This window comes from Eubalaena glacialis, chromosome 13 (assembly GCF_028564815.1).
Source record: "Eubalaena glacialis isolate mEubGla1 chromosome 13, mEubGla1.1.hap2.+ XY, whole genome shotgun sequence".
NCBI lineage: Eukaryota > Metazoa > Chordata > Mammalia > Artiodactyla > Balaenidae > Eubalaena > Eubalaena glacialis.
Window position 1 is genome coordinate 59,875,876 of NC_083728.1, and position 26,778 is coordinate 59,902,653.

Genomic DNA, 26,778 nt, shown 5'->3' on the forward strand with positions numbered 1-26,778 from the left:
GTTAACCACTAAAGGCATGTTGCTTATAAACTTAAATTATACATAATAGCCGATCTCTGGGAACCCTGCCTCCCAGGTAATGAGCATTAAGCTAAAATACCTTTGTTTAGTTCACAGGAAACATCCTGACCAGGCCCACCTGTGAATGACTGCAGGGAGGAAGAAATTAACACATCTCCTCCGGAGGCTGATGCAATCCAGGAAGTGTTTGACTTTGCTCCCTCTTTTTAAAAATTAATTAATTAATTGGCTGTGCCAGTTCTTAGTTGTGGCACACAGGATCTTTGTTGAGGCATATGGGATCTAGTTCCCTGACCAGGGATCAAACCCAGGCCCCCTGCATTGGGAGTGTGGAGTCTTAACCACTGGACCACCAGGGAAGTCCCACTCCCTTTTAGTGTTTTTTCTATTTTTTAAAATAGATTTGTTTATTTATTTATTTATTTAGGCTGCGTTGGGTCTTCATTGCTGCACATGGGCTTTCTCTAGTTGCGGCAAATGGGGGCTACTCTTCGTTGCAGTGCGAGGGCTTCTCATTGTGGTGGCTTCTCTTGTTGCAGAGCACAGGTTCTAGGTGAGCAGGCTTCAGTAGTTGTGGCTCGCGGGCTCCAGAGAGCAGGCTCAGTAGTTGTGGCGCATGGGCTTAGTGGCTCCGCAGCATGTGGGATCCTCCAGGACCAGGGATTGAACCCTTGTCCCCCACGTTGGCAGGCAGACTCCCAACCACTACGCCACCGGGGAAGTCCCTCAGTTTGTCTTTTAGCAAGCCCCAAAATACAGTTCTAGCCAAACCAGCTAACTAACCCAGGACTTCCTCCTTTGCTCACACGTACTCTTTTTTTTTTTTAAATAGATCTTTATTGGAGTATAATTGCTTCACAATACGGTGTTAGTTTCTGTTGCACAACAAAGCACATCAGCCATATGCATACACATGTCCCCATATCCCCTCCCTCTTGAGCCTCCCTCCCCTCCTCCCTATCCCACCCCTCTAGGTCATCGCAAAGCACCGAGCCCATCTCCCTGTGCTATGCTGCTGCTTGCCACCAGCCAACTATTTTATATTCGACAGTGTATATGTGTCGATGCTGCTCTCACTTCACCCCAGCTTCCCCCTCCAACCCCATGTCCTCAGGTCCATTTTCTATGTCTATCTCTTCATTCCTGCCCAGCAACTAGGTTCATCAGTACCATTTTTCTTTTTTTTTTTTTGGTTCCATATATATGCGTTAGCATACACGGTATTTGTTTTTCTCTTTCTGACTTACTTCACTCTGTATGACAGACTCTAGGTCCATCCACCTCACTACAAATAACTCAATTTCGTTTCTTTTTATGGCTGAGTAATATTCCACTGTATATATGTGCCACATCTTCTTTATCCATTCATCTGTCAATGGACATTTAGGTTGGTTCCATGTCCTGGCTATTGTAAATAGTGCTGCAATGAACATTGTGGTACATGTCTCTTTTTGAATTATGGTTTTCTCAGGGTATATGCCCAGTAGTGGGATTGCTGGGTCATATGGTAGTTCTATTTTTAGTTTTTTAAGGACTTCCATAGTATTTTCCATAGTGAATGTATCAATTTACATTCCCACCAACAGTGCAGGAGGGTTCCCTTTTCACCACACCCTTTCCAGCATTTATTGTTTCTAGATTTTTTGATAATGGCCATTCTGACTGGCGTGAGGTGATACCTCACTGTAGTTTTGATTTGCATTTCTCTAATAATTAGTGATGTTGAGCATCTTTTCATGTGCCTCTTGGCCATCTGTATGTCTTCCTTGGTGAAATGTCTATTTAGTTCTTCCGCCCATTTTTTAACTGGAAAGTTTGTTTTTTTGATATTGAGCTCCATGAGCTGTTTGTATATTTTGAAGATTAATCCTTTGTCTGTTGTTTCATTTGCAAATATTTTCTCCCATTCTGAGTGTTATCTTTTTGTCTTCTTTATGGTTTCCTTTGCTGTGCAAAAGCTTTTAAGTTTAATTAAGTCCCATTTGTTTATTTTTGGTTTTATTTCCGTTACTCTAGGAGGTGGGTCAAAAAAGATCTTGCTGTGGTTTATGTCAAAGAGTGTTTTTCCTATGTTTTCCTCTAAGAGTTTTATAGTGTCTGATCTTACATTTAAGTCTTTAATCCATTTGGAGTTTATTTTTAGTGTATGGTGTTAAGTAGTCTTCTAATTTCATTCTTTTACATGTAGCTGTCCAGTTTTCCCATCACCACTTATTGAAGAGGCTGTCTTTTCTCCATTGTATGTTCTTGCCTCCTTTGTCGTAAATTAGGTGCCCATATGTGTGTGGGTTTATCTCTGGGTATTCTATCTTGTACCACTGATCTATATTTCTGTTTTTGTGCCAGTACCATACTGTCTTGATTACTGTAGCTTTGTGGTATAGTCTGAAGTCAGGGAGCTTGATTCCTCCAACTCCATTTTTCTTTCTCGAGATTGCCTTGGCTATTCGGGGTCTTTTGTGTTTCTGTACAAATTGTAAAATTTTTTGTTCTAATTCTGTGAAGAATGCCATTGGTAGTTTGACAGGGATTGCATTCAGTCTGTAGATTGCTTTGGGTAGTATAGTCATTTTCACAATATTGATTCTTTCAAACCAAGAACATGGTATATTTCTCCATCTGTTTATGTCATCTTTGATTTCTTTCATCAGTGTTTTATAGTTTTCTGAGTACAAGTCTTTTGCTTCCTCAGGCAGGTTTATTCCTAGGTATTTTACTCTTTTTGTTGCAGTGGTAAATGGGAGTGTTTCCTTAATTTCTCTTTCTGATCTTTTGTTGTTGGTGTATAGGAATGCAAGAGATTTCTATGCATTAATTTTGTATCCTGTAACCTTACCAGATTCATTGATTAGCTCTAGTAGTTTTCTGGTGGCATCTTTAGGATTCTCTATGTATAGTATCATGTCATCCACAAACAGTGACAGTTTTAACTTCTTCTTTTCCAATTTGTATTCCTTTTATTTCTTTTTCTTCTCTGATTGCTGTGGCTAGGACTTCCAAAACTATGTTGAATAAGAGTGGCGAGAGTGGACATCCTTGTCTTGTTCCTGATCTTAGTGGAAATGCTTTCAGTTTTTCACCATTGAGAACGATGTTGGCTGTGGGTTTGTCATATATGGCCTTTATTATGTTGAGGTAGGTTCCCTCTATGCCCATTTTCTGGAGAGTTTTTATCATAAATGGGTGTTGAATTTTGTCAAAAGGTTTTTCTGCATCTATTGAGAAGATCATAGGGTTTTTATTCCTTAATTTGTTAATGTGGTGTATCACATTGATTGATTTGCATATATTGAAGAATCCTTGCATCCCTGGGATAAATCCCACTTGATCATAGTGTATGATCCTTTTAATGTGCTGTTGGATTCTGTTTGCTAGTATTTTGTTCAGGATTTTTGCATCTATGTTCATCAGTGATATTGGTCTAAAATTTTCTTTTTTGTTTGATATCTTTTTCTGGTTTTGGTGTCAGGGTGATGGTGGCTTTGTAGAATGAATTTGGGAGTGTTTCTCCCTCTGCAATTTTTTGGAAGAATTTGAGAAGGATCGATGTTAGCTCTTCTCTAAATGTTTGATAGAATTTGCGCCTGTGAAGCCATCTGGTCCTGGACTTTTGTTTGTTGGAAGATTTTTAATTACAGTTTCAATTTCGTTACTTGTGATAGGTCTGTTTATACTTTCTAATTCTTCTTGGTTCAGTCTTGGAAAATTGTACCTTTCCAAGAATTTGTCCATTTCTTCGTGGTTGTCCACTTCATTGGCATATAGTTTTTTGTAGTAGTCTCTTATAATCCTTTGTATTTCTGCAGTGTCAGTTGTGATATCTCCTTTTTCATTTCTAATTTTATTGATTTTCATCCTCTCCCTTTTTTTTTTTTGATGAGTCTGCCTAAGGGTTTATCAATTTTATTTATCTTCTCAAAGAATCAACTTTTAGTTTTATTGATCTTTGCTATTGTTTTCTTCATTTCTATTTCATTTATTTCTGCTCTGATCTTTATGATTTCTTTCCTTCTACTGATTTTGGGTTTTCTTTGTTTTTCTTTCTCTAGTTGTTTTAAGTGTAGCGTTAGATTGTTTATTTGAGATTTTTCTTGTTTCTTGAGGTAGGATTGTATTGCTATAAACTTCCCTCTTAGAACTGCTTTTGCTGCGTCCCATAGGTTTTGGGTCATCGTGTTTTCATTATCATTTGTTTCTATGTATTTTTTTAACTTCTTCTCTGATTTCTTCAGTGATCTCTTGGTTATTTAGTAGTGCACTGTTTAGCCTCCATATAGTTGTGTTTTTTACAGTTTTTTTTTTTTCCTGTAATTGATTACCAATCTCATAGCATTGCGGTCAGAAAAGATGCTTGATATGATTTCAGTTTTCTTAAACTTTTGAGGCTTGATTTGTGACCCAAGATGTGATCTATCTTGGAGAATGTTCCATGTGCACTTGAGAAGAAAGTGTATTCTGCCACTTTTGGGTGGAATATTCTATAAATATCAATTAGATCTATCCAGTCTATTGTGTCATTTAAAGCTTGTGTTTCCTTGTTTATTTTCTGTTTGGATGATCTGTCCATTGGTGTAAGTGGGGTGTTAAAGTCCCCTACTATTATTGTGTTACTGTTGATTTCTCCATTCATGGTTGTTAGCATTTGCCTTATGTATTGAGGTGCTCCTATGTTGGGTGCATAAACATTTATAATTGTTATATCTTCTTCTTGGATTGATCCTTTGATCATTATGTAGTGTCCCTCCTTATCTTTTGTAACAGTCTTTATTTTAAAGTCTATTTTATCTTATACGAGTATTGCTAATCCAGTTTTCTTTCCATTTCCATTTGCATGGAATATCTTGTTCCATCCCTTCACTTTCAGTCTGTATGTGTCCCTAGGTCTGAAGTGGGTCTCTTGTAGACAGCATATATATGGGTCTTGTTTTTGTATCTATTCAGCCAGTCTGTGTCTTTTGGTTGGGGCATTTAATCCATTTACATTCCAGGTTATTATGGATATGTATGTTGCTATTACCATTTTCTTAATTGTTTTGGGTTTGTTTTTGTGGGCCTTTTCCTTCTCTTGTGTTTCCCCCTTAGAGAAGTTTCTTTAGCATTTGTTGTAAAGCTGGTTTGGTGGTGCTGAATTCTCTTAAGCTTTTGCTTGTCTGAAAAGCTTTTGACTTCTCCATTGAATCTGAATGAGATCCTTGCTGAGTAGAGTAATCTTGGTTGTAGGTGTTTCTCTTTCATCACTTTAAGTATATCCTGCCACTCCCTTCTGGCCTGCAGAGTTTCCGCTGAAAAACCAGCTGATAACATTATGGGGATTCCTTTGTATGTTATTTTTTGTTTTTCCCCTGCTGCTTTTAATATTTTTCCTTTGAATTTAATTTTTGTTAGTCTGATTAATACGTGTCTTGGTGTGTTTTTCCTAGGGTTTATCCTGTATGGGACTCTCTGTGTTTCCTGGACTTAGGTGACTATTTCCTTTCCCATGTTAGGGAAGTTTTCAACTATAATCTCTTCAAATATCTTCTCAGACCCTTTCTTTTTCCCTTCTTCTTCTGGGACCCCTATAATTTGAATGTTCGTGCATTTATTGTTGTCCCAGATATCTCTGAGATTGTCTTCAATTCTTTTCTTTCTTTTTTCTTTATTCTGCTCCTCGGCAGTTATTTCCACCATTTTGTCTTCCAGCTCACTTATTCGTTCTTCTGCCTCAGTTATTCTGTTATTGATTCCTTCTAGTGTATTTTTCATTTCAGTTATTATGTTGTTCATCTCTGTTTGTTGTTCTTCTAGATCTTTGTTAAACATTTCTTGTATTTTCTCAATCCATGCCTCCATTCTATTTCCGACCTTCCGGATCATCTTTACTATCATTACTTTGAATTCTTTTTCAGGTAGATTGCCTATTTCCTCTTCATTTATTTGGTCTTGTAGGTTTTTACCTTGCTCCTTCATCTGTGACATATTTTTTTGCTGTCTCTCTTTGTTTTTTTTTTCTAATGAGTGAGATTGTGTTCTTGTCTTACTGGTTGTTTGGCCTGAGGTTTCCAACTCTGGGGTTTGTAGGCTATTGGGTAGAGCTGGGTCTTGATGCTGAGATGAGGAACTCCGTGAGACCTCACTCCAGTGAATATTCCCAGGGGCCTGAGGTTCTCTGTTATTCCAGTGGTTCAGACTCGGAGCTCCCACCACAGGAGCTTCGGCCCGACTCCAGGCTCATGAACCAACATCCTGCAAGCTGCTGGGGTGGCCAAAAAAAAAAAGGTTGGGGGGAAAGGCCTTGGCTGTGGAGGGCGGGGCCTAAGTAAGGGCGAAGTTTGGGTGGTGGGCGGGGCCAATGCTTAGGACTCACAGGGCTGGAAAAGGCCCTGGGGTCTGTGGGGCGTGGGGCTTAGGCTCAAGGAACAGAAGGGGCCCAGGCGTGCCCCCCACCCCTGGTCTCAGAGGGCAGGGGACCTCACCTGGGAGCCCAGCAGGCTTCCTGGGCTCGAGTGGGCGGGGCAGACGGCCTCCTCTCCTCTCCTGCTCCTCCTGGAGGGGCCCTCCCGCCTGCCTCTCCTGACCTCCCGGCCTCCCTCCTATGGCCCCAGGACCTACACGGCCTGGATGGGGCTTTGGAGGGTGGGTACCGGCCTGGGAGCTCAGTAGGCTTCCCGGGCCGAGTGGGCCAGGCGATTGCCCTCCACTCCTCTCCCCTCTTCCTGGAGAGTCCCTACCACCTGCCTCTCCTGATCTCCCCGGCCTCAGGGGCACCGATCCTGTCTGGCCTCCACTTCTCCTCCCCCCCGGTCCCCCTATGTCCTACCAGTTCACTGTGGGGTTCCTTCCTTCTCCTTGGGGATTAGAGTCCCCCACCAGCGGCTGGCAAGCGCCCTAGTTGTGGGGAGATGCTAACTCCACATCTTCCCACACCGCCATCTTGACTCTGCCTCCACACCTACTCTTCTTTTTGAAAACCTTGGTCCCCTCTGAGCATCCTCATCTGGGCTCTACAATCATTTGTGGATATGGCAGATTGAGCACCTCCTCTGTGATGCTGATGAAACAGGAGGACCGACCTGGACCTCGTGGAGCTTAAATGTGAATGAGACACTACACAGTGCAGGCGTGGTGAGAGCCATGAAGAAGCAGGACAGGGAGAGAATGATATTGCAGGCGTGGCAGACAAGGCCTCTGTAAGCCCATTTAGACAGAGACATAAGGATAGGGAAGCAGGGACAGCTGTGTGGAGATGGGAGCCAGAGCCTTGCAGGCAGAGGGCACGGCAGAACCTGGAGGGCGGACAGAGCTTGGGGAGAAGAGGAGGATCAGGCAGCCAGTAGGCAAAAGCCGGGAGGGTGGAGATGGGAGAGCCAGGCCAGTGCCAGATCCTGCAGCAGCCCAGGGAAATGACTTTGGATTTCAGCCCAAGTGAAACAGGAAACCATTGGAAGTTTGTTGTTGTTGTTGTTGTTTTAACAGTTTTATTGAGGTATAATTTACATACCATAAAATGTACCTGTTTTAAGTGTACACTTCATAATTTTTAGTAAATGTACGGAGATATCACAGCATCACTTTAATCTACTTTAGGGCATTTAATCACGCCTGAAAGTCCTGAATTTGACTCCATTTGTATTGAACATCCAATCTGGAGAGATAGCAAGGAGATTAGTGGTTGCCTGAGGGCCGGGGGTGGAAACAGGGAGTGATTGCAAAGGACCCCAGAGAGTTTTAAGATAAAGCTGACAGGATGGGGGTTGGGTGTTGTGGCCTCTCCTTGGAGCCCTCAGTCCACAGCGTGTGATGGTTTATGGTGGACGTGGTTTACGTGTACTCTTCAGCTCTGAGTCATACATCTCCTGAAGATGCCTCTTCTGTTGCTGTTACCTTGTTCATACATTTTAGCAGGCTCTCTGGCTGGGAGCTCTGAGCCCCGGCAGGGCATGGAATATAGCAAATACGTTTCCCCCACTAAGAACACGAACAACGTTTATGCATTGGTATACGTTAATCAATCGAGAGAAAGAAGAAAGTTTAAGCAGTGTACCCAGTCTTTGCCTACCATAAACTCAATCTGCTTGATTACGATTGTTTCCTATGCTTGTCTTCTCACCTGACTGTCATCTCTATGAGGGCAGAGACCACCTCTGCTTTTCACTGCTTTTCCCAGCACTTTGCACAGTGCCTGGTGCACTGGAGGTGTTTCATGGATATTTCTTGAATAAATGGATGGGAACAGGGTCCTTGTTTGTATTTTCAGCTGTATTTCCCATGCCCAGAGCACAGCTTGGCACACAGTATGTTCTTAATATTTATTGAATGAATGGGTGGAGTATTTGTCTGGGAATGACATTGTTTGCTCGTAAATAATAGGCGACTGATAACACCCCAGAGGTGGTGTGGATGTTGGGTTTTCTAAGGAAAGTCACAGCTAAGAGTCCCCCAGCTCATCTAAGCCTCAGGCAGTGTGCAAGGGGCTTAACCTGCACCGTTTTATCAAATCCCTTTGTGAATCCTAGAAGGTGGGTACCATTATGTTATCCATTATACAGAAAAGGAAATGGGGGCACAGAGAGGGCAAGCTACTGGCCCAAGGTCACACAGCTGTTAGCAGAGGAGGCAGCTGGCTCTGAAGCATGAGCCCTTAGCCCCTCTGCTCTCCTGCCCAGGAGGAACTTCTTTCTGGGGGGTGGCGGGCAGGGATGCATGTTTATTTTGGAGTCTGGGAAACCAAACTTGCTCTTATAAAACCCTTTTAGGAATTATAAACCAAGATCAATTTCTTCTGTCTGCACTGTGTTCTGTATCTCTTATGTAAAGTGCTATGAGGGTATTTACAATATGCTAGAACCTGGCTTTGAGGTTTCCAGAGGCAGGAGGTTCTGTCATACGCTCCATGTGTGGGGGTGACCTTAGGGGCCCTCATCCTGCGTGGACTTGCCAGACCAGGCTCAACAAAGCTCAAAGCCCAAGCCCTCTTCCACCAGCTAAGACTTGGACACACATCCTAAAGAGCCCGGTTTTTCTTTTCTTTTTTCCTATTTAATTCTGCAAACATCTATTAAACACTTCTCTGCTCCAGGCAGTACAGTAGGAGCTGGGCACATAAAGAGAGCACCATATCGCCCATGCCCTAAGGTGGTTTAGCATCTGATGATAGAATCCACAAGTACACAAGTGTCAGAATAAGGTGCCCAAAGAGCCGTGTAAAAAAGAGGGAGGCAGGTGGGAGAATGGGAGAAGACTTCATGGGACAAGTGGCATTCTAGGTGAATTTTAAAGGACAAATAAAATCTTAACTGAACTGGGGGATGGGGTCAGGATGGGTAATCCAGATGGAAGAAAGGGAACAGTGAAGACCTGGGAAACACAGAGTGTCTTGGTGAAATGTTGCCGGGTCCAGTCTCCCTGACCACTGGTGTGGGAGGAGAGCAGAGGCACAGTCGCTGAGGGACAGAGAACCCAGGGACAGAGAATGGGACATGGTGACTTCAAGCTAATCTAGCTCTCGCTGTCACATCCCTTCCCTCCTGGTGGCTGGATGAGAATCCAGCCTGCATGTTTAACAGGAGACCTCGGGTGGTTCTGATGCAGGCAGCCACAGGCCACAGGTTGAGAAACTCTTCTAGGGAGGTAGTGAGCAGTGACAGGTTGAGAAACTCTTCTAGGGAGATCGTGAGCAGTGACAGAACAAGGGAAATGAAGCCCCCCCTCCACACCATGGTAAATGCTCACAGGATCCATCTTCAGTAGAAGCTGAGGTGAAAAGACTCATCCACGGTTTTCACCTCTCTTCAGTGCCCGCGGCAACAGAAATCCAAAGAAGTGATTCAGGTGGGGTTCGCCTTGTAAATTTTTCTTCCCCGTTTGGATTAGGATTCCCTTTCCTTGAAAGTGACTTGTAAACTCAGGTTTCTCCTAGATCATTCCGTCCTGGTTTGGTAACTCAAGCCTTCCAAAAATGAATCGGTGTCAGGCTCCATCAACTAATCCATCACAAATTCATATTAATCTTATATTACCCCCCGCCAACGCCCCCCGCCCCGGCCTACCCGGCCCAACCCAATCTGATTCTGTGCCTCTCTTGGTAAATTTTGTTTGAGAGGTAATGTGGAAGAAATTCCCGAAGAATACAAAGTGCCAAGTGGGTATTAAATTCTGGCTCCTGGTTTCCCAAGAAAACTACAATCTCAAAAGCAAGTCACACTTGCCAACAAAATCCAGGAATGTCCCTGTGGGCCTGACAGTTTAAGAGCACTTTCGGGAAGGCATCCAGGGGCAGCAGCAAAGAGGAATAGATAGAGGAGACCAACTCCCAAAGGACAGATTTAGAACTATTCCTCCCACTGGATTATTCAGTTGGGCACAGAAAGAGCAAAGGGTATTTTAATTCAGATTCTCAAATATGTTTAAATTGTCACATAAATATGACCATCAGCCACTAAGAGCCTTCCAGTCCGAAGACTGGGTTTTTAGCTTTTTTTTTTTTTTTAACGCCCATGTGCACGTAGCCTGAAATCAGCACCATAGACACACCTGGACCTATAATTAGTTTCCAGGTCTTTTCCCAGACGAGATTAGTGTCAGGGCTCCACCTGACACATTTAGATATACTCACACCGAAGCAGAACAGAAGGGAAGAGAAGCAAGCTGGGAATGAGAGAAACATTGATGAGCCAGCTCCCCCCCAACCCCCGGCCACTGCCTCGGGACAAGCTCCCACGGAATGCGACATCATCACTGTGCAGGAGCAGGTAACATTTACCTGGCACCTACTACATTACAGGTACCGTTCTCAGTACTCTACAGACATAACTGTCACAGCTGTGGAGGTAATATTGGGATGGGTGCTATAATTATCCCAAGTGAAGTTGTCTGAAAGGCTGAGGAACAAGACCCAACTCCCCACTCAACTGCACTCTAAATTTATTCATCTGCTCCGCGCCTGGGTCCATTCCAGCCCCACCTCCCCAGCCCTGCTCCCCGAGGGGATGACACTGGATTGCTTTGCTTCGGCTGCCTCCTTCTCAGGGTGAGACCCAGGCCCCAGGACTAAGGAAGGAATGACGAAAGGCGTGCGTTTCACCTTCCTGGCGGGTGGCAGGCGTGGAACCATCCTTGTCAGTGGCTACTGGGTGGTGTCGGTGTGGGCGGCTGCAGCTCTCCATCTGCTGGCGGGAGTTCCGCCAGGACGGAGATGAAGCCACCCAGGGCCGCGACAGCCATGGCCGTGTTGTGGGAAGAGCAGCCATCTGGGGAGGCAGAGGCCCTGCTGTGAGTGCTGGGGGGGATGGCCACCGTTCCATTGAGAGTACTTTTCAGATGTTCCCGAAGCCAGCCTGGGGACGTGCGGCCACCAGAACTGTGTTCGTCACTTGTCCCCTGGCTCAACGATCCCCCCCTCTGCCCTTCTTTGCTCCAAACCCCAGTGCACCAACCCCTCCAAACTACATTTCCCAGACTGCCTTGCCCACCACGGGCCGGCACAGGTGGGGTGAGGGGAGAAGCCAGGGTATTTCTCCCCTTGCCCCTCTCTGTCTCCTCTGCGTCCAGCCTCTGCAGGCTCCACTCACCCCATCTCCTCTCACGGTCCCTCCAGCTCTGCCTCCAGGGAGGATGGGGGCTTCCTGCAGTGGTTAATGTCTGTGTTTTCTCACCTTTTCTGTTTTCAGCTCTTGCAGCACCTCTGAGTTCCCTATATTCAATTCCCTCTGCTGAAGTTCCTGATGCAGGTTCTGTTTTCCTGACTAGACTTTGACCGAGAGGAGTTATCTCTGTGACTTTCAGTGTGTAATACACCAAAACTTCTCTTTTATGTTCCCTTCACTGGAGACAGCATCTCTGGACTCCCCACTTTCAAAGAGGAGGGCATCAGAGACTCCTACCCTTCCCTCTAGCTCCCAAACACAAAGGCCCTCCACCCTGGCTCCTGGGTGATGCTGGGAGCCTGTTTTCCTTGAGTGCAAGCCGTGTGTTTCCTTTCTAGGTTTTGGTTTCATGTCTTGGTTATTTTCATTACCTGTAAATTGTTTTTCTCGCCTCTTCACTCTTCTCAAAAGATGCTGTTGGTACTGAATGGCTTTGGGTAATTCTTCATCTTCAGCAGCTGAGAGAAGAATGAAAGGTGAACTTCTCAAGATGGATTTTTAAATATTACTGGCTAAGCCCCCTACTCTTCACAACACCTCAAGCAACTCAAGTCTTCTCTTGAATCTGGAGGCTCTTCCGGAAGTTTCCTCGTGCCCCTGGGTAGAGATACTTCAACACCACCTCAATCTGCATCTACTGATGTTTCCCAAATTGTGGTCCCCCAATCACCCATATCAGAATGGCCAGAGGAGCTCATTGAAAATGGGGGTCTGCAGCCCCTCCACCTGCTGAATCTATAGGTCTGGAGGCCTGAGAATCTTCATTTTATAAATGCCTCTGTTTTAAAACAGACTATCTTATTTCAAAAGCTTTGGTCTTTGAGCATCCTAAGCTTCTCATTTGGGAAGCCAGCATTTACTGGGAGCCTTGTCTGTACCTGGCAAAAGCTAGGTGGTTTCATCTGTATTATGTCTACTCCTCACAGCTCAGGAAGGTGGAGATTATTTTGCTCATTTATTTATAGACAGGAAAATTGAGGCTCAGAGAGGTGAAGTGACTTACTCCAAAGAGGACCAGCTGTCTGGTGTCACATGGCTGGAAAGGGGCTACAACCTCTGCCTTTCCACCCTCTGCTTCTTCTTCTTTTTCTTTTCCTCTATTCTTTTTATTCTTTATTTTTTAAAATTTTTGGCCACGACTAGTGGCATGTAGGAATCTTAGTTCCCTGACCAGGGATCAAACCCTGAACCCGTGCCCCCTGAAGTGGAAGCATGGAGTCTTAACCACTGGACCGGTGGGGAAGTCCCAGATTCTTCTTTTTAAACAAATTTTATTGAAGTACAGTTTACAATGTTGTGTTTAATTTCTGCTGTACAGCAAAGTGACTCAGTTATACATATACATATTCTTTTTCATATTCTTTTCCATTATGGTTTATCATAGGATATTGAATATAGTTCCCTCCACCCTTGCTTCTATGTCACCACCTCTCAGACATCTCCCCTGACTATTCTGCCTAAAGAAGCTTCTCCAGTGTTCTTTTCTCTCTCAGCCTGATGTATCCTTCACAACCATTATCAGAACTCGAATTTCACTTACTGGTTTGTTTAGGTGGTTTCTGTCTCTTTTCCTCTTTCCTCTTTTCCCTGCCTAGTTTCTCCAGAGCCTAGAACTGTGTCTGGCATATAGTAGGTGCTCAGGGAATACTTGATGAAGAAATGAATTTGTTAACACAGGTGCAGGGGTCCAATATCTTCCAACAAGACCGCCTCTCATCCTGCAAAGTTTTGGCTTCCAAAACTCCGAGCCTATTTCCACGTGTGTGTGTGTGTGTGTGCACGTGCATGTGTGTGCATGGACATGCATGTTGCCCATCTCTCTCTGCACCCCCCCCAACACCAGTGCATCCTTTCCCCAACTGGCATAGAAGCCCAGCGCCCCCACCCCCACCCCTGCTCCCAGCCAGGGAGGAAGTACAGCTCACCTGGCTTCCCAAAGCATCCTTCCTGCGGCTTCTGCCAGCTGAGAATGGCCTCCAGCCACCGGAGTTTGTAGAAGTCGGAGAAACCACCGATTCCACAGAACATGACTGGAAGCAAAGACAGGGGACCCTCTGCAGGCCTACCCCCCAGGCCCACCTCTTACCCCTCCCCAAGGCCACCATGGTGCCACCTGCTAGAGAGAGGCGGCACCAGGAGGTGGGCACTCAACACAGTGGCTGCAAGGAGGCAGCCCTGAGGGTCTGCCTTAGTAAGCAGGGGCCCCGAAACCTGGGTCCTGCCTTGGTCAGTCTGTCCAGAGCTCCGTCACTGGGTCAGATTTTTGGGGCAGGAAGCAGTCAAAACAGTGGCAGATAAAATACAGGATGCCCACTTAAATTTATTTCCAATAAATGACAAATTAAAAATTGTTAAGTAGGACTTCTCTGGTGGTCCAGTGGTTAAGACTAAGTGCTTCCACTCTTCCACTGCAGGGGACGCAGGTTCGATCCCCGGTTGGGGAACTAAGATCCAGCATGCTACACGGTGTGGCCAAAAAATTTAAAAAAAGAAAAAAATTAAGTATAGCCCATGCAATGTTTGGGATACACTTATACTAAAAATGTATTTGTTGTTTATCTGAAGTTCAAATTTGCCTGGGCCTCTTATATTTTCATTTGCTAAACCTGGCAGCCCTAGTGTGTGTGTGTGTTTGTGTGTGTGCCCAGAATCAGGGACACCCCGCTGCTTTGTTCCTAGAGCAGAATGCGGGGGCCCACTGTTTTCCATGAAGAGGTCCCGGGTGGAGTAGGCATATCCGATGGCCTCAGCTCTCCGGTTCAAGTCCATCATGTTGGCACAGAAGAGGTTCATGTAGTGCTGGCTCTGGCGGAACAGCCCCTTCGTGCATCCCCTCTGGGGGAACAAACACCAAGAGACAAGGAAGTTGGTGGTCTGAGCGACACACATGCACGCTGTTACAGGAAAAGACCTGCTGTTCGGAAACGGTTTTTTAAGTGGCTGCCTTTGGGGCAGGTCCTTTCCCTTTTCCCAAAATTTCTTCCCTATCCACACTCCCAGCCTGGTGGGGCTCAGTCACTGGGGGACAGAGAGAGCTGAGTTCGACCCCCGGCTCTGCAGCTTAGGAGCTGTGCGACTTCCACCCACTAAGTTAACCTTTGTGAGCCTCAACGGTTTTCATGGGGAAAGGGCGATGCCGATGGGAGCTGCACCCGAGGGGCGCTCGTGTCGGGGAGGGGGGGTGGGCGGTACCATAACCTGGAAGTGCCTGACACGACGCCCGACACTAGGGGGCGCTCTAAAGCGCTCTGTCACCGCATTCTGATTCCAGCCTAACCCCGCAAGCAGGCAGCTACAGTGCTGCTCAAAGCCTGGGCCGCGGAGCGGTTGCACGGAGAGGACAGGGGATGAGAACAGGCTTTGGAAACTTCTATAGCAATATGTCAGAGCAACTTTCTATCTGCTGAATCTAGTAATCACAATAACTTTCCTTGTAACTTGGCTTTTATTGTATTTACAAAAACACTGGGCTGTGACAGCTTACAAATAAATAATAATAAAAAAATCTATTAGACAAAATCAGCAAGTCCTTTCTTGGCTAAGAATTTCTGGACATTGAGTAACATTTTTGAATGGAGATAGCAAGCCCTACTTTGTATATAAATAAATATATGTTTAAAATGAGTATTTAGCAGGAGTTCCCTGGTGGTCTAGTGGTTAGGATTCGGTGCTTTCACTGCCATGGCCCGGGTTCATTCCCTGGTCGGAGAACTGAGATCCCACAAGCCCCATGGTGAGGCCAAAATAAAATAAAATAAAATGTGTATCTAGCAAATCTTGGCCTTGGAAGAGTGTTTGGGCACAGGAGAAGTGATGGTGGGGCTGTTTTGGTCTTGGTTTGGTTTTCTGGAAGCAGCTAGCTACTGACTTTGTTCTAAGACCTTTTTCCATCTGTTGTTTATTGAGTTCTTTCTGCTGCTTCCCTCTCTCTTTTTCTAATGCCCTATGATCCAGTTCAGCATGCAGAGTTCTCTGTGCAACAGAATCTCATCCCCACACCCCCACCATTGTCGTTGGATTTCATGGCTGAATAATGACAGGCTACTCACTTCCGCCTCCTGAGGTCTGAAGCAGGGGTTTAAAACCTGCTTATTTTCCAGGTGTGAACATACGAAACCGCACTGTCTCGAGCCCCTTTCAGTCATTCTTCCTCCTCCTTGGGCTGTGGCTGAGCCCACGCCAGGCACTCACCATTCTGGCCGAGAGGAAGAAGAGCAGCTGATGAGACAGGCAGTAGCCAGAGCAGCCGGGCCTGGTCATGAGGGTCTTGCAGAAATCAGAGAGCCTGCAGGGCTGGCTGCTGTTTGTCCTGTGGCAGAAGTGGTTCCAAGCTGTTAAAAGCGTCCTGAATGAAGCCCGAGGGCATGGAGCCTTTCTTGGTCCTGATGCCCCCTCTAGTTATTAGACCCCCCAGTAGGGTCCAGGCACACAGCTGTGCCAGATAAACACAGGTGTCCTGTGTCTGGATTGGCTACATTGTTCCCCCCGGCACAGGGGAGGCGATGCTGGAGCTATCCTGGGTGAGGGGAGCCACCGGGGGCTGCGACTTCCCATTTCTCCGTGGGACCCCCAAGTACCATCTTTCCCAGAATTGCCCTAAACAGCAGATCCTTGAACCCAGAACAGCAGATCCCTGGGCCTGGCATGCCCACCCCCCCGTGCCAGGCCTGGCCTGCCCCATGGAAGGGACAGGGCAGGTCCCTCACTGGAGCATAGTCCCTCTGCAAGCCCAGCTGTGTCCTGGCCCGAACACCTCTCTGAAGGATGCTAAGAGGGTGGGAGCTCGGGCACCTGCTGCCCCTTCTGCTCATGGGTTCCATGGGTCCCTGCACCTAGGGCTGCCCCTCGGGGGTTTGCTCCAAGCCCACTGCACAGCAGGTGAGCTAAACTAGGCTGGGTCCTTCTTTCTGGGGCCTACAGCCCTGTCCTGCTTTCTGGGACTGGTTCTCCTAGCCAGATGCAGTTCACATTTGTTCTACAGAACCATAAAACAAATGTGAACTGCATCTGGAGAGGAGAACCGGTCCACCATGGGTGGTCAGCCCCCTGCAGTGGGGTCAGGGAAGGTTCTGGAGGAAGAATGCTGGAGCTGGCCCTCAAGTGTGAGCAGAGTTACTTAGGCACAGGGCCTGGGGTAGGGCAGGGTGGGAGGAGGCCCCACGGAGGCGACTGCCGGGCACAGGCAAAGGCTTTAAGTGGGAGGGAGCTGGTGCCTTTGAGAGTCTGAAGAGAGGCCCCAGGGCCTGGACCGGAGTGGCCTGGGGACCTGGAAGGGCAGAGGAGTTGGGGCTTTTCCTGAGAACAAGGAAGCTTCACACTGGGGTGGGGTGTTCAGATGTGCTTTTTGGAAAGATCCCTCTGGTGTGGGGAGACCAGCCAGTTGGGGAGTGCAGGGCGTGGAGGTAGGTGATTGGAGCGGGCTGGAAGCCTCGGGTGGAGAGAGGGGGGCTGACTCACAGTGATGAGGGTGGGAGAAGGAACAGCTCTTGGGGGAGCTAGCGCCTCATTTTGCCCAAACCCCTGGGGATTTGGAGAGCGAGTGGGCTGGGAGGACTGGCGGGGGGCAAGCACTTTGGGGTTTTCAGGAAGCGGGGCCCATCCAGGGGGCCCACCCGGCTCCCAGCAGCTGCACCAGGCACAGGTCACTGTGCTCCTCTGAGAAGGAGCCCTGCTGCTCAGACGTGGCGTAGACCATGGAGGCCTTGGTGCGGATCCAGACGTGCGGGAGCTTCCAAAACCCAGGCTCAATGGCTGGCTGGAACTCTGGCAGAGAGGAGAGGGTTGCAGGGAGACCCAGGAGCAGTGAGCCATGCCAAGCTTAACCGCCCCCCAGGTTCCTGTGGTTTTGAGCCCAGGAACTGGCTGTCCCTCCCCCCGGCAGCCCTGAGCACACTCGGGTGCCTTCAGGGCTCCAAGCCTTGCCTGAGGGTTGGACACTGCATTTGAAACACTCAGGAAGCTCTTTCTCTAAAAAAATTTAAAAAAATCACTAGGAACAGTGTTGGGACGGGCTCTGACTAAATCTATCACATCTCATGGAAGCTTGAGACATATAAGTAGGTTTAGTTGCCACCTTTTGTTCCGTTAGAATGTGGAGCTCTTAGGGAACAGACTTCACGGTGATACGGGTTGGGATGGTCTTAAGGACCAGGCCTGGGAGAGGGTGGGGGACGCCGACTGCAGAGGGGCAGGCCGAAGCTCGGGAGGGCTGGGGTCTGGTCATGATGTCTGGCCAGTTATCTCCCCACTCACCCCCATGGACCTGGGAGCTGGGAGCCTGGGAGGCAGGGCTGGACCATACAAGGAGCTGGTTTATATACCCACCCACCCACCCCCACCCAGGAACAACTCAGGCCAGGGCTTATAGGGTGGGGCTCTTGGTAGGGTGACTCAAGGCTGACAAAGAGACAGAGGCTCTGCATTATAGGGCACAAGAAAGATGCTAGCAAGATGCTAATGTTTGGGGACTTCCCTGGTGGTACAGTGGTTAAGAATCCGCCTGCCAATACAGGGGACATGGGTTTGAGCCCTGGTCTGGGAAGATCCCATATGCCGTGGAGCAACAAAGCCCACGTTCACAACTACCGAGCCTGCGCTCTAGAGCCCGCAAGCCACAACTACTGAGCCCACACGCCACAACTACTGAAGCCCGTGCCCTCTAGAGCCTGTGCTCCGCAACAAGAGAAGCCACCATGATGAGAAGCCTGCGCACCGCAACGAAGAGTAGCCCCCGCTTGCTGCAACTAGAGAAAGCCCGCGTGCAGCAATGAAGACCCAATGCAGCCAAAAAATAAACTAAAAAAAAAGAAGAAAATTAAAAAAAAAAAAAGATACTAATGTTTGCCATGCAAAGGGCCGGATTACCTTTTAGATCTCTAACCTCCCTCTCCTCTGGTTTAGGATGGAGGCCCCCAAGCCTGGACGTGAGCTGAACAAATGAGGGAGACCCGTTCCCTACTTTCCACTGGCTCTGTGTGGGTGGGAGAGGTCATCTCAAGCTGAAGTCAAGGATGACCAAACATCCCCAGGGCAGCTGGTTACAGATCATCCTGGACCCTCCCTTACACCGGAAGGAGCTCCACTAGGTTATTTCAGTAGACACTCCCAGAAGCTGTCTGTGTTCCTGAAGAAACAGGACTCCACCCACGCTCTTACCTCTTAGGTACTTGGGGTCACTCAGGTTGAGGTAGAAGATGGATCTGTGGAGAAGAGGAGCCAGCTTTTCCGCCAGCTTCCCCGCACGCAGGCCGAGTGGCTGCACCTGGGGGTCCCGGGCCCACTTCTCCTGAATGCCTTTGAGCTGCACTGGGCGAGAGCAGAGTTCATTCATTCCAACATTGGACAAACCACATGGGCAGGAAAAAAATATCCCCAGTTATAATGCTTACTGAGCCTCTCAGCTTCTTCCAGCTCCTGAGGGGAAAAAATTCGCTGAGCTTTTTGAAAATTAGGCCTCTGTGGGGCTCAGCTGGGTACTGGGGGTGGGGCCAGAGTGAGGGAAAGTGGTGGCTAAGAGCTTGATTTCTGGAGGGGGGCCAGGGTCCAAATCCTGACTCTAATGCTTTCTTGTTGGGTGACCAGAGAAAGTCAGTTAATTTCTCTCTGCTTCACTTTCTTCATCTGTAGAATGAAGATAATGATAGTCCTTACTCCTTGGGGAAGGGGGTCATAAGGATTAAATGAGCTAATGCATACAGAGGACTTAACATTGTCCAGAGTGCAAAGGAAGCACTTAATAAAGTTTAGCTATTACTATTAGTCAGAGAGACTTAGGGTTTGCGGTCCAGGAGAAAAATATGAGGGAGGGACCCAGATTGCAGAGTGGAGAGCCACTGTGTACAGTTGAGCAGGTTGTACACTGCACAAAGGCAGCACACACTAATATCATGGGTTTGTAACATGCTTTAAGACAATTTTCCAGCAGATGGCAGTCAAGTGACTTAAGAAAGGTGGCACCTTTTTCTAATTCTCCCAGAGGTGCCCTGTGGACTAGCAGTGGTAGGAGAGGATGGTGGTGGCTGGAAGAGGAGGTCACGAGGTAGCCAGAAAGAGAGGAGATGTGAGGGAGAGCATCAGTGCAGGGCTGAGAGGGTGAGATGATGTAGGGCAGTTGCCTTTAGATAGGGCACTGTGTGGGGGAGGGTGGACGAGGTTTAAGGAGGGTGCTGAGCTAGTCTTGTGGGGTGATGGGCTCTGTGACACCCTCCCCCAACTTGGCTCCCTCTCTGAACTCGAACCAGGCAGTCTAGTTCTGAAGCCTTGTTCTAGACCATTGGCTCTACCTGTAGATGGAGGGTCCTGCAGTGGCACCCAGGAGGGATGCTGAATCATCAAAGAGACCAGGTGAACCCAACCTGGCCTCATGGTGATCCTGGGTCCTGAGGCTTGTTTCTGTTTCTTCCTGCATGTGTGGCAGCTGCTGCTACATTCTGGAACCCCCTCATGGCTGACAGAGGCAGCTGGAGGGACCCTTTGCTCTCTTAGGTCAATGTCCACCTGTCTAGCCCCAAGCGGAGAGGACCCGGGCGATCAATGGGTATTTTGTTGCTACTGGACTCCTTCCAGAATGTGAACCCCTTCTCTCTCTCCTGCGAAGGCTGAGAATGCAGGCAGGACCCTCAGAAGGAGTGCTGTGGTAGGCAGCTAATTTTCACGCCCCTTCAGCCCCCTCCCACTTGGAATGGGGCTGACCTGTGAAACCAACAAGAACTTAGGGAAATAGTGACACGTGACTTCCAAGGCTCTGTTGTAAAAGACATTGAGGCTTCCACCTGGCTCTCTCCTGGGTCACTCGCTCTGGGTGAAGTGGCCGCCACATTGTGAGGATGCTCAAGCAGCCCAGGGAGGGGCCCGTGTTGTGGGGAACCGAGGCCCCCAGCCACTAGCCAGCACCACCGCTCCAGGCCTGTGAGTGAGCGAGGTGGCTCCTCCAGCCCCAGTGAAGCCTTCAGATGACCACAGCTCCGCTGGCCTCTGGATGGCAACCTGAGTCAGAACCACCCAGCTAAGCTGCTCCTGGATTCCTGACCCATAAAAACCATGTGATAACAACTGTTGTGGTTTCAAGCAGCTAAATCCTGGGGTAATTTGTTGTGCAGCAATCGGTTATTGCAAGGAGAAGGGGCAGCGACCGTGGAGAGGGGAGGAGGGTGCGGCCCTGGTTGAGGCTGTTACGTGGCGCCCACTTGGACCACCGCTTCCCTCCTTCCAGCTGCTGCTGCCCTGGAATGACTCAAAGAACAGTGCAGAGTCAGACAGTGCAGGGTTCGAATCTACCTCCTCTGACTCGCTGTGTGACCTCGGACATTTTCTAAAGCCTATCCCCTCCTTGGCAAAAAGGGGATGATAATAATAATGGATTTATGTCAAGGGTTATGGGGAGAAGTCAGTGAACACCCCACGTGTGCACTCAGGTCTGCCAGTGCTTAGCGGGTACCCAGTGAACATCAGCTTTTACTGTCGCGGGCACCCCAGAGGGCACGGAGCCCAGGTAGCCACCTGCCCCTCCCCTCCCTCTCCATAAGGAAACACAGACCCATGGGGCTGCTACTAAGAGCCTGTCACCACGATCTGGAATGTTCATTCAACCACTTCTCCACGACCAGTGCTGTGCTCAGCACCCAGGGGGGACATAAAAGTCAGGACGATGGCCACATTGCCCTCAAGGGGTGTTACAGCAGGTGGATTTGAATCCTAGACCCCCTTCTTATCAGCTGTGAGGTGTCAGGAGGCCACTGAACCTCTCTGTGCCTCAATTTCCCCACCTGTAGAAGGAGCAAAACAGAGCACCCTCTCTGGGTTGTTGGGTGATTACATGTGGCAGGTGCCCAGGCAGCACCCAGGCGTGTTTGTGGGGCCCTGTCGAGGCTTCGTGGGCCCGAGACGCTTTTGCCTTTGTTGGCCCCCTCCTCCATTAAAAAAGTACATTGAAGATTGCTTTACAACTGGGATGGTATAAAGACAGATAAAGATGGAATGTAATATATTAAAGCATTTTCTTTGACCTAAAAGTTCACTTTTTGGGACTTCCCTGGTGGCCTAGCCTAGTGGCCAAGCTTTCACTGCTGTGGCCTGGGTTCAATCCCTGGTCAAGGAACTGAGATCCTGCAAGCTGCGTGGCATCGCCAAAAAAAAAAAAAAAAAAGTTCACATCTTTCTTCCTATTTTCAGAGAAATTAAAACATTTTCATGGGTCCCTAAAAGTATCGTGCACCTAATGGGGAAACTGGCCCTGCGTGTTTATTATGATTAATTTCTAGAGGATTAAGACAGGGCTGGGGTTAAAAGAAGGAGACCATGGCATCTGTCTTGCCGCACACTGGTCCTGGCCTGGAGGGGAGGGGACCGGGATCTTGAGGGTCTCCAGGATGCAGCCTGGGGGAGGGGGGGGGTCAGGCGTGTGGGGAGGACACAAGGAGGCCCCGAGGCAGTGAGGCCAAGATGCAGGTGCAGACCCATCCCAGAGCCCCACCTCCTGCTGGGATCTGGAGTCCTGGTGGGTGGAAAGCAGCCCTGGCAACGCAGAAGGGGTGATACAGGAGTGGGGCCAGCCAGAGCCCCAGGCCGACACCAAGCTGGCTCTTTGTCACTTGGGTCAGGGAGCGGCTCCCTGCAACCTGTGGTGTGTGTGTGGGGTGGCTCCCTGTTTTTCTTGGCCTGTCTCCAGCCCCCTCCTTGGAGATCTTATATCCCTCAAAGCTGAACAAACACTTGGCCCTTTTCTAGGAGACTTCAGGCAGCTTTGGCTGGACGTGGTGGGAGCTGAGGCTGCCACCCTCCTGTGACTACCCCTTCACAGGGCACACTCCCTCTGCCCGCTTTTGTCCTGGCATGTCAGGAGGAAGGGACTGTCAAATGAATCATTTCCTCCTGGGAAAATAATAATTTCCAAATCTTTTCTTGAGGGGCCTCTGACTCCTTCCTGCTTCTAAAAAAATTGATCACAGCGGGGCTCCAGACACCCAAAAGGAGCAAGCCACCCTGTGCCCCTCTTTCCTTATAGTTAAAGCAGACTATTTGGGGACCAGAAGGTGGGCAGGTCCCAGGGGTGCAGAGCAGGCAGGTGACAGGCAGAGAACTGGATTCCCGGTGGCCAGTCCGGGACAACGAAAGTGCACCCACCTTCCAGCACCCGGAAGCCCACCACACCATCCAGGTTGATTTCGGGCAGCCTCTTCTTCAGGAAGGACGTGGCTCTCTCCAGCGCAGAGAGGATGAGGCCCGTGATGGTGGCCTTGCCCTCTGGGGTGTCCGGCGGTGGCAGCAAGGAGGGCTGCAGTGGCCGGGGTGCCAGCAACAAGAGCAGGAGGAGCAGGAGCCCTGGGCTGGACATGGCTGGCCTTCTGCGAGAGTCTGGGGGGTGCTTCAGCCCCGGGCCAGCCCGCCTCCACACTCCCTCCTCCTCCTCCCCCTTTCCCTGCAGAGCTGCAGAGGAGTGGCCGGGTAGGGCTGATCCAGCAGCTGGGGGTGGCCTGGGCGGGAGAGCTCGCAAAGGGCAGCTGCAGGGGACTGACTCTGGGGGTGGCAGCCCTGGACATGGAGCCAGCTGGCCGAAGGCTGGAGAGAGGGGCCTACCTTTTCCTTCTCACTCCTGACTCTCCAGGCCCGCAGGAGCCAGCTGGCCGAAGGCTGGAGAGAGGGGCCTACCCTTTCCTTCTCACCCCGACTCTCCAGGCCCGCAGGCTATCTTTGATCTAGCGATTGCAAAGTTTTTTTTGGTTTTTTTCTTTTAATTTTATTTATTTTTTTTGGCTGCGTCGGGTCTTAAGTTGCAGCGTGCGGGATCTTTCGATGCAGGACGCGGACTCTTTGTTGTGGCGCGTGGGCTTCTCCCTAGTTGTGGCGTGCGGGTTTTCTCTTTCTAGTTGAGGCACGTGAGCTCAGTAGTTGTGGCACGCAGGCTTAGTTGCCCGGCGGCATGTGGGATCTTAGTCCCTGACCAGGGATCGAACCCGCATCCCCTGCATTGCAAGGCGGATTCTTTACCACTGGGCCACCAGGGAAGTCCCTTTTTAAAAAATAAGTGTGGGATAAGCTCATTTGAGGGCACACCTGCCCCCTGAACTGAAGAGAGGATTTCTCAGAGTGGAGCCTGTCCAGTAGGGACAGAATATGAGCTACAAAGGGCGAGCTTCGTGGGTGCTTCAAAATCGTCTAGTGGCCACATTAAAAAAAAGCAGAGGAGCAGGTGAAATGAATTTTAACAATCTATTTTATTTGAACAAATAGATCCCAATATCCAAAATATTATCTTTTCAACTTGCTGTCAACATGAAAAATCAATAAAAATTAACTTTTTGCATTCTTTTTTTAATATCATTTTTCTCCTACAAAGTCTTTGAAATCTGGGGAGTATTACACTCGTGGCACATTTCAGCTCAGGCTGGGTACATTTCAAGAGCCCCACAGCCACGTGTGCTTCTCGTATCGGGACAGTGAGGACTTGGCGCCCTCATGCAGCTCACTCACTGTGAAAGTACATCTGTTTCCCTGCAAAATGTCACTGTTGGAGTACTGGGTGCTGTCCCGAACCTCGCTGGGACTACTACGTGTATGCATGCCATATGCCCTTTCTAAAGAAATCTGAATTCAGAAACATATTTGGTCCCCAGGGTTTCAGTTAAGAGATTATAGATCTGTAAGAATAATAAAAATACCACCACCAAAATGTGCATCTGATGTTTCTTGTGGGCAGGCTCCAGGTCAGGGTTTCTCAATCTTTTTATTTTTCCTTCTTGCCCTTCTCTAGCCTTTTAAGACATTTCCCCGTGAACATTTAAAAATAATAGCTTTTTTGAGATATAATTTGTTACCGAGTCCAAGCTCGCTCCGCTCGCCGCATGACAGGCCAGTGAATGGGGAGACGAGGTGTTGAGGGAAGGAATACGACTTTATTCGGAAAGCTGGCAGACCGAGAAGATGGCAGACTAGTGTCTCCGGTAAACCATCTTATGGGGTTTGGATGCCAGTTTCTTTTATAGTACAGAGAAGGGGAGGAGATGAGGAAGTAAAGTAAAAAGGCCATAATTGCAAAAATCCCCTGGTTCTTTCTTGAAGCCATCCACAGGTGAGCGGGGTCAGATTACCTCCCTGTGAGCTGAACAGAGGCAGTTTAACTTTCAGGCAGAGGGGCAGGGTTCCCTGAGGCAGGCCATTATGTATGATTGTAATAACAAAAGCAATGAAAAGCAAAGGTTAAAGTCAAAGAAACAGATTGAACATGGAGTCCAATTTAGCTCTTCCCTGTTACAAATTCACATGCCCTTTTAAAGTATACACTTTGGCAGTGTCTCTTAAAGTATATTCACAAAGTTGTGCAAACACCACCACTGTCTAATTCTGAAATATTTTCATCACCCAAAAAAGAAACCCCACATCCATCAGCAATCACTCCCCATCCCCCCTGACCTCAGCCCCTGGCAACCACTACTCTGCTTTCTGGTTCCGTGGATTTGCCTACTCTTGACATTTCACACAAGTTCTCATTCAATATGTGACCTTTTGTGTCTGACTTCTTTCACTGAGCATAACGTTTTCAAAGTTCATCTATCTTGTAGCATGAATCAGTGCTTCATTCCTTTTTTATGCCTGAAAAATATTCCACTGTATGGATAGATCATATGTTATCCATTCATCAGCTGATGGGCACTTGAGTTGTTTCCATCTTTCTGCTACTGTAAATGATGGTGATATAAACATTCATTTACGGGCTTTTATTTGAAAACCTGTCTTCAGTTCTCTAGGGTATACGCCTAGGAGTGCAATTGCTGGGTCACGTGGTAACTGTACACTTACGTTTAACTTACTGATGAACTGCCAGACTACTTTCCACAGCAGCTGCACCATTTTCCACAACCACCAGCGATGTGGGAGGGTTCCTCCTGCACAAGTTTTTGTTCAGAACTCCTGTGAAATTTTTGTTTGGCCGCACTGCGCAGCATGTGGGGTCTTAGTTCCCCAACCAGGGATTGAACCCATGACTCCTGCATTGGAAGCACAGAGTCTTAACCGCTGGACTGCCAAGGAAGTCCCCTGTTGAAAATTTTTTTTTAAAGATTTATTTATTTATTTTTGGCTGCATTGGGTCTTAGTTGCTGCACGCGGGCTCTTCGTGGTGGTGCTTGGGCTTCTCTCTAGTTGTGGCATGAGAGTTTTCTCTTCTCCAGTTGTGGTTTTTAGGCTCCAGGGCATGTGGGCTCTGTAGTTTGCGGCATGTGGGCTCTAGTTGAGGCGTGCGAGCTCAGTAGTTGTGGCATGAGGGCTTAGTGGCCCCGTGGCATGTGGGATCTTAGTGCCCTGACCAGGGATCGAACCCGCATCCCCTGCATTGTAAGGCGGATTCGTTACCACTGGACCACCAGGGAAATCCCCTGGTGAAATTTTAATACTGCAGATATATTGCATATTTGTTTGTGTGCTGTATCTATATCTGTGTTTTATACATTAAAAAAGTAAGTTTTTCTTTACTCCTCAAGAACCGTTTTTTGCTGGCTTGGGTGTGCCGCTGAGAACGACTGTTCCAGGTGAAGCCTGTCACTATCATCACTTCTGTTAACCCCTACAACAACCTCTCAAGTGGGTACTATTCTTATCCCCTTTTGTAACTTAAAATCTGAGGTTCTGGGGGGAAAGTGACTTATTTTGACCCCGTCTCACAGCTAGGATGAGGTGGTTCAGGGATTCCAACACCTGAGTCCACATCTTTTTTTTTCTTCTTCTTTTTAAATTTTTATTATTATTATTTTTAAATTTATTTTTGGCTGCGTTCGGTCTTCGTTGCTGTGCACGGGGCTTTCTCTTGTTGCGGCGAGTGGGGGCTACTCTTCGTTGCAGTGCCCGGGCTTCTCATTGTGGTGGCTTCTCTTGTTGCGGAGCACGGGCTCTAGGCGCGCGGACTTCAGTAGTTATGGCACACAGGCTCAGTACTTGTGGCTCGCGGGCTCTAGAGCACAGGCTCAGTAGTTATGGTGCATGGGCTTAGGTGCTCCATAGCATGTGGGATCTTCCCGGACCAGGGCTCAAACCCGTGTCCCCTGCATTGGCAGGTGGATTCTTAACCACTGCGCCACCAGGGAAGTACCCCGAGTCCACATCTTAATCGTGGAAATTCTGCCAAGGTTCAGCCTCCTGTCTC

General features: G+C 48.3%; 1 protein-coding gene across 1 annotated transcript; it reads right to left on the minus strand.

Annotated features, from left to right (window-relative positions):
- Window positions 1–11,118: 11,118 nt before the first annotated feature.
- Window positions 11,119–22,983, minus strand: C13H16orf89 (chromosome 13 C16orf89 homolog). Its single transcript, XM_061209853.1, has 8 exons — window positions 22,767–22,983; window positions 18,801–18,950; window positions 17,258–17,408; window positions 15,837–15,954; window positions 14,345–14,480; window positions 13,571–13,675; window positions 12,017–12,103; window positions 11,119–11,249 (listed from the first exon to the last, which is right to left on the minus strand). The coding sequence occupies exons 1-8, from the start codon at window positions 22,975–22,977 to the stop codon at window positions 11,119–11,121; spliced, it is 1,089 nt and encodes a 362-aa protein (XP_061065836.1). The 5' UTR covers window positions 22,978–22,983.
- Between the last annotated feature and the right edge of the window lie 3,795 nt (window positions 22,984–26,778).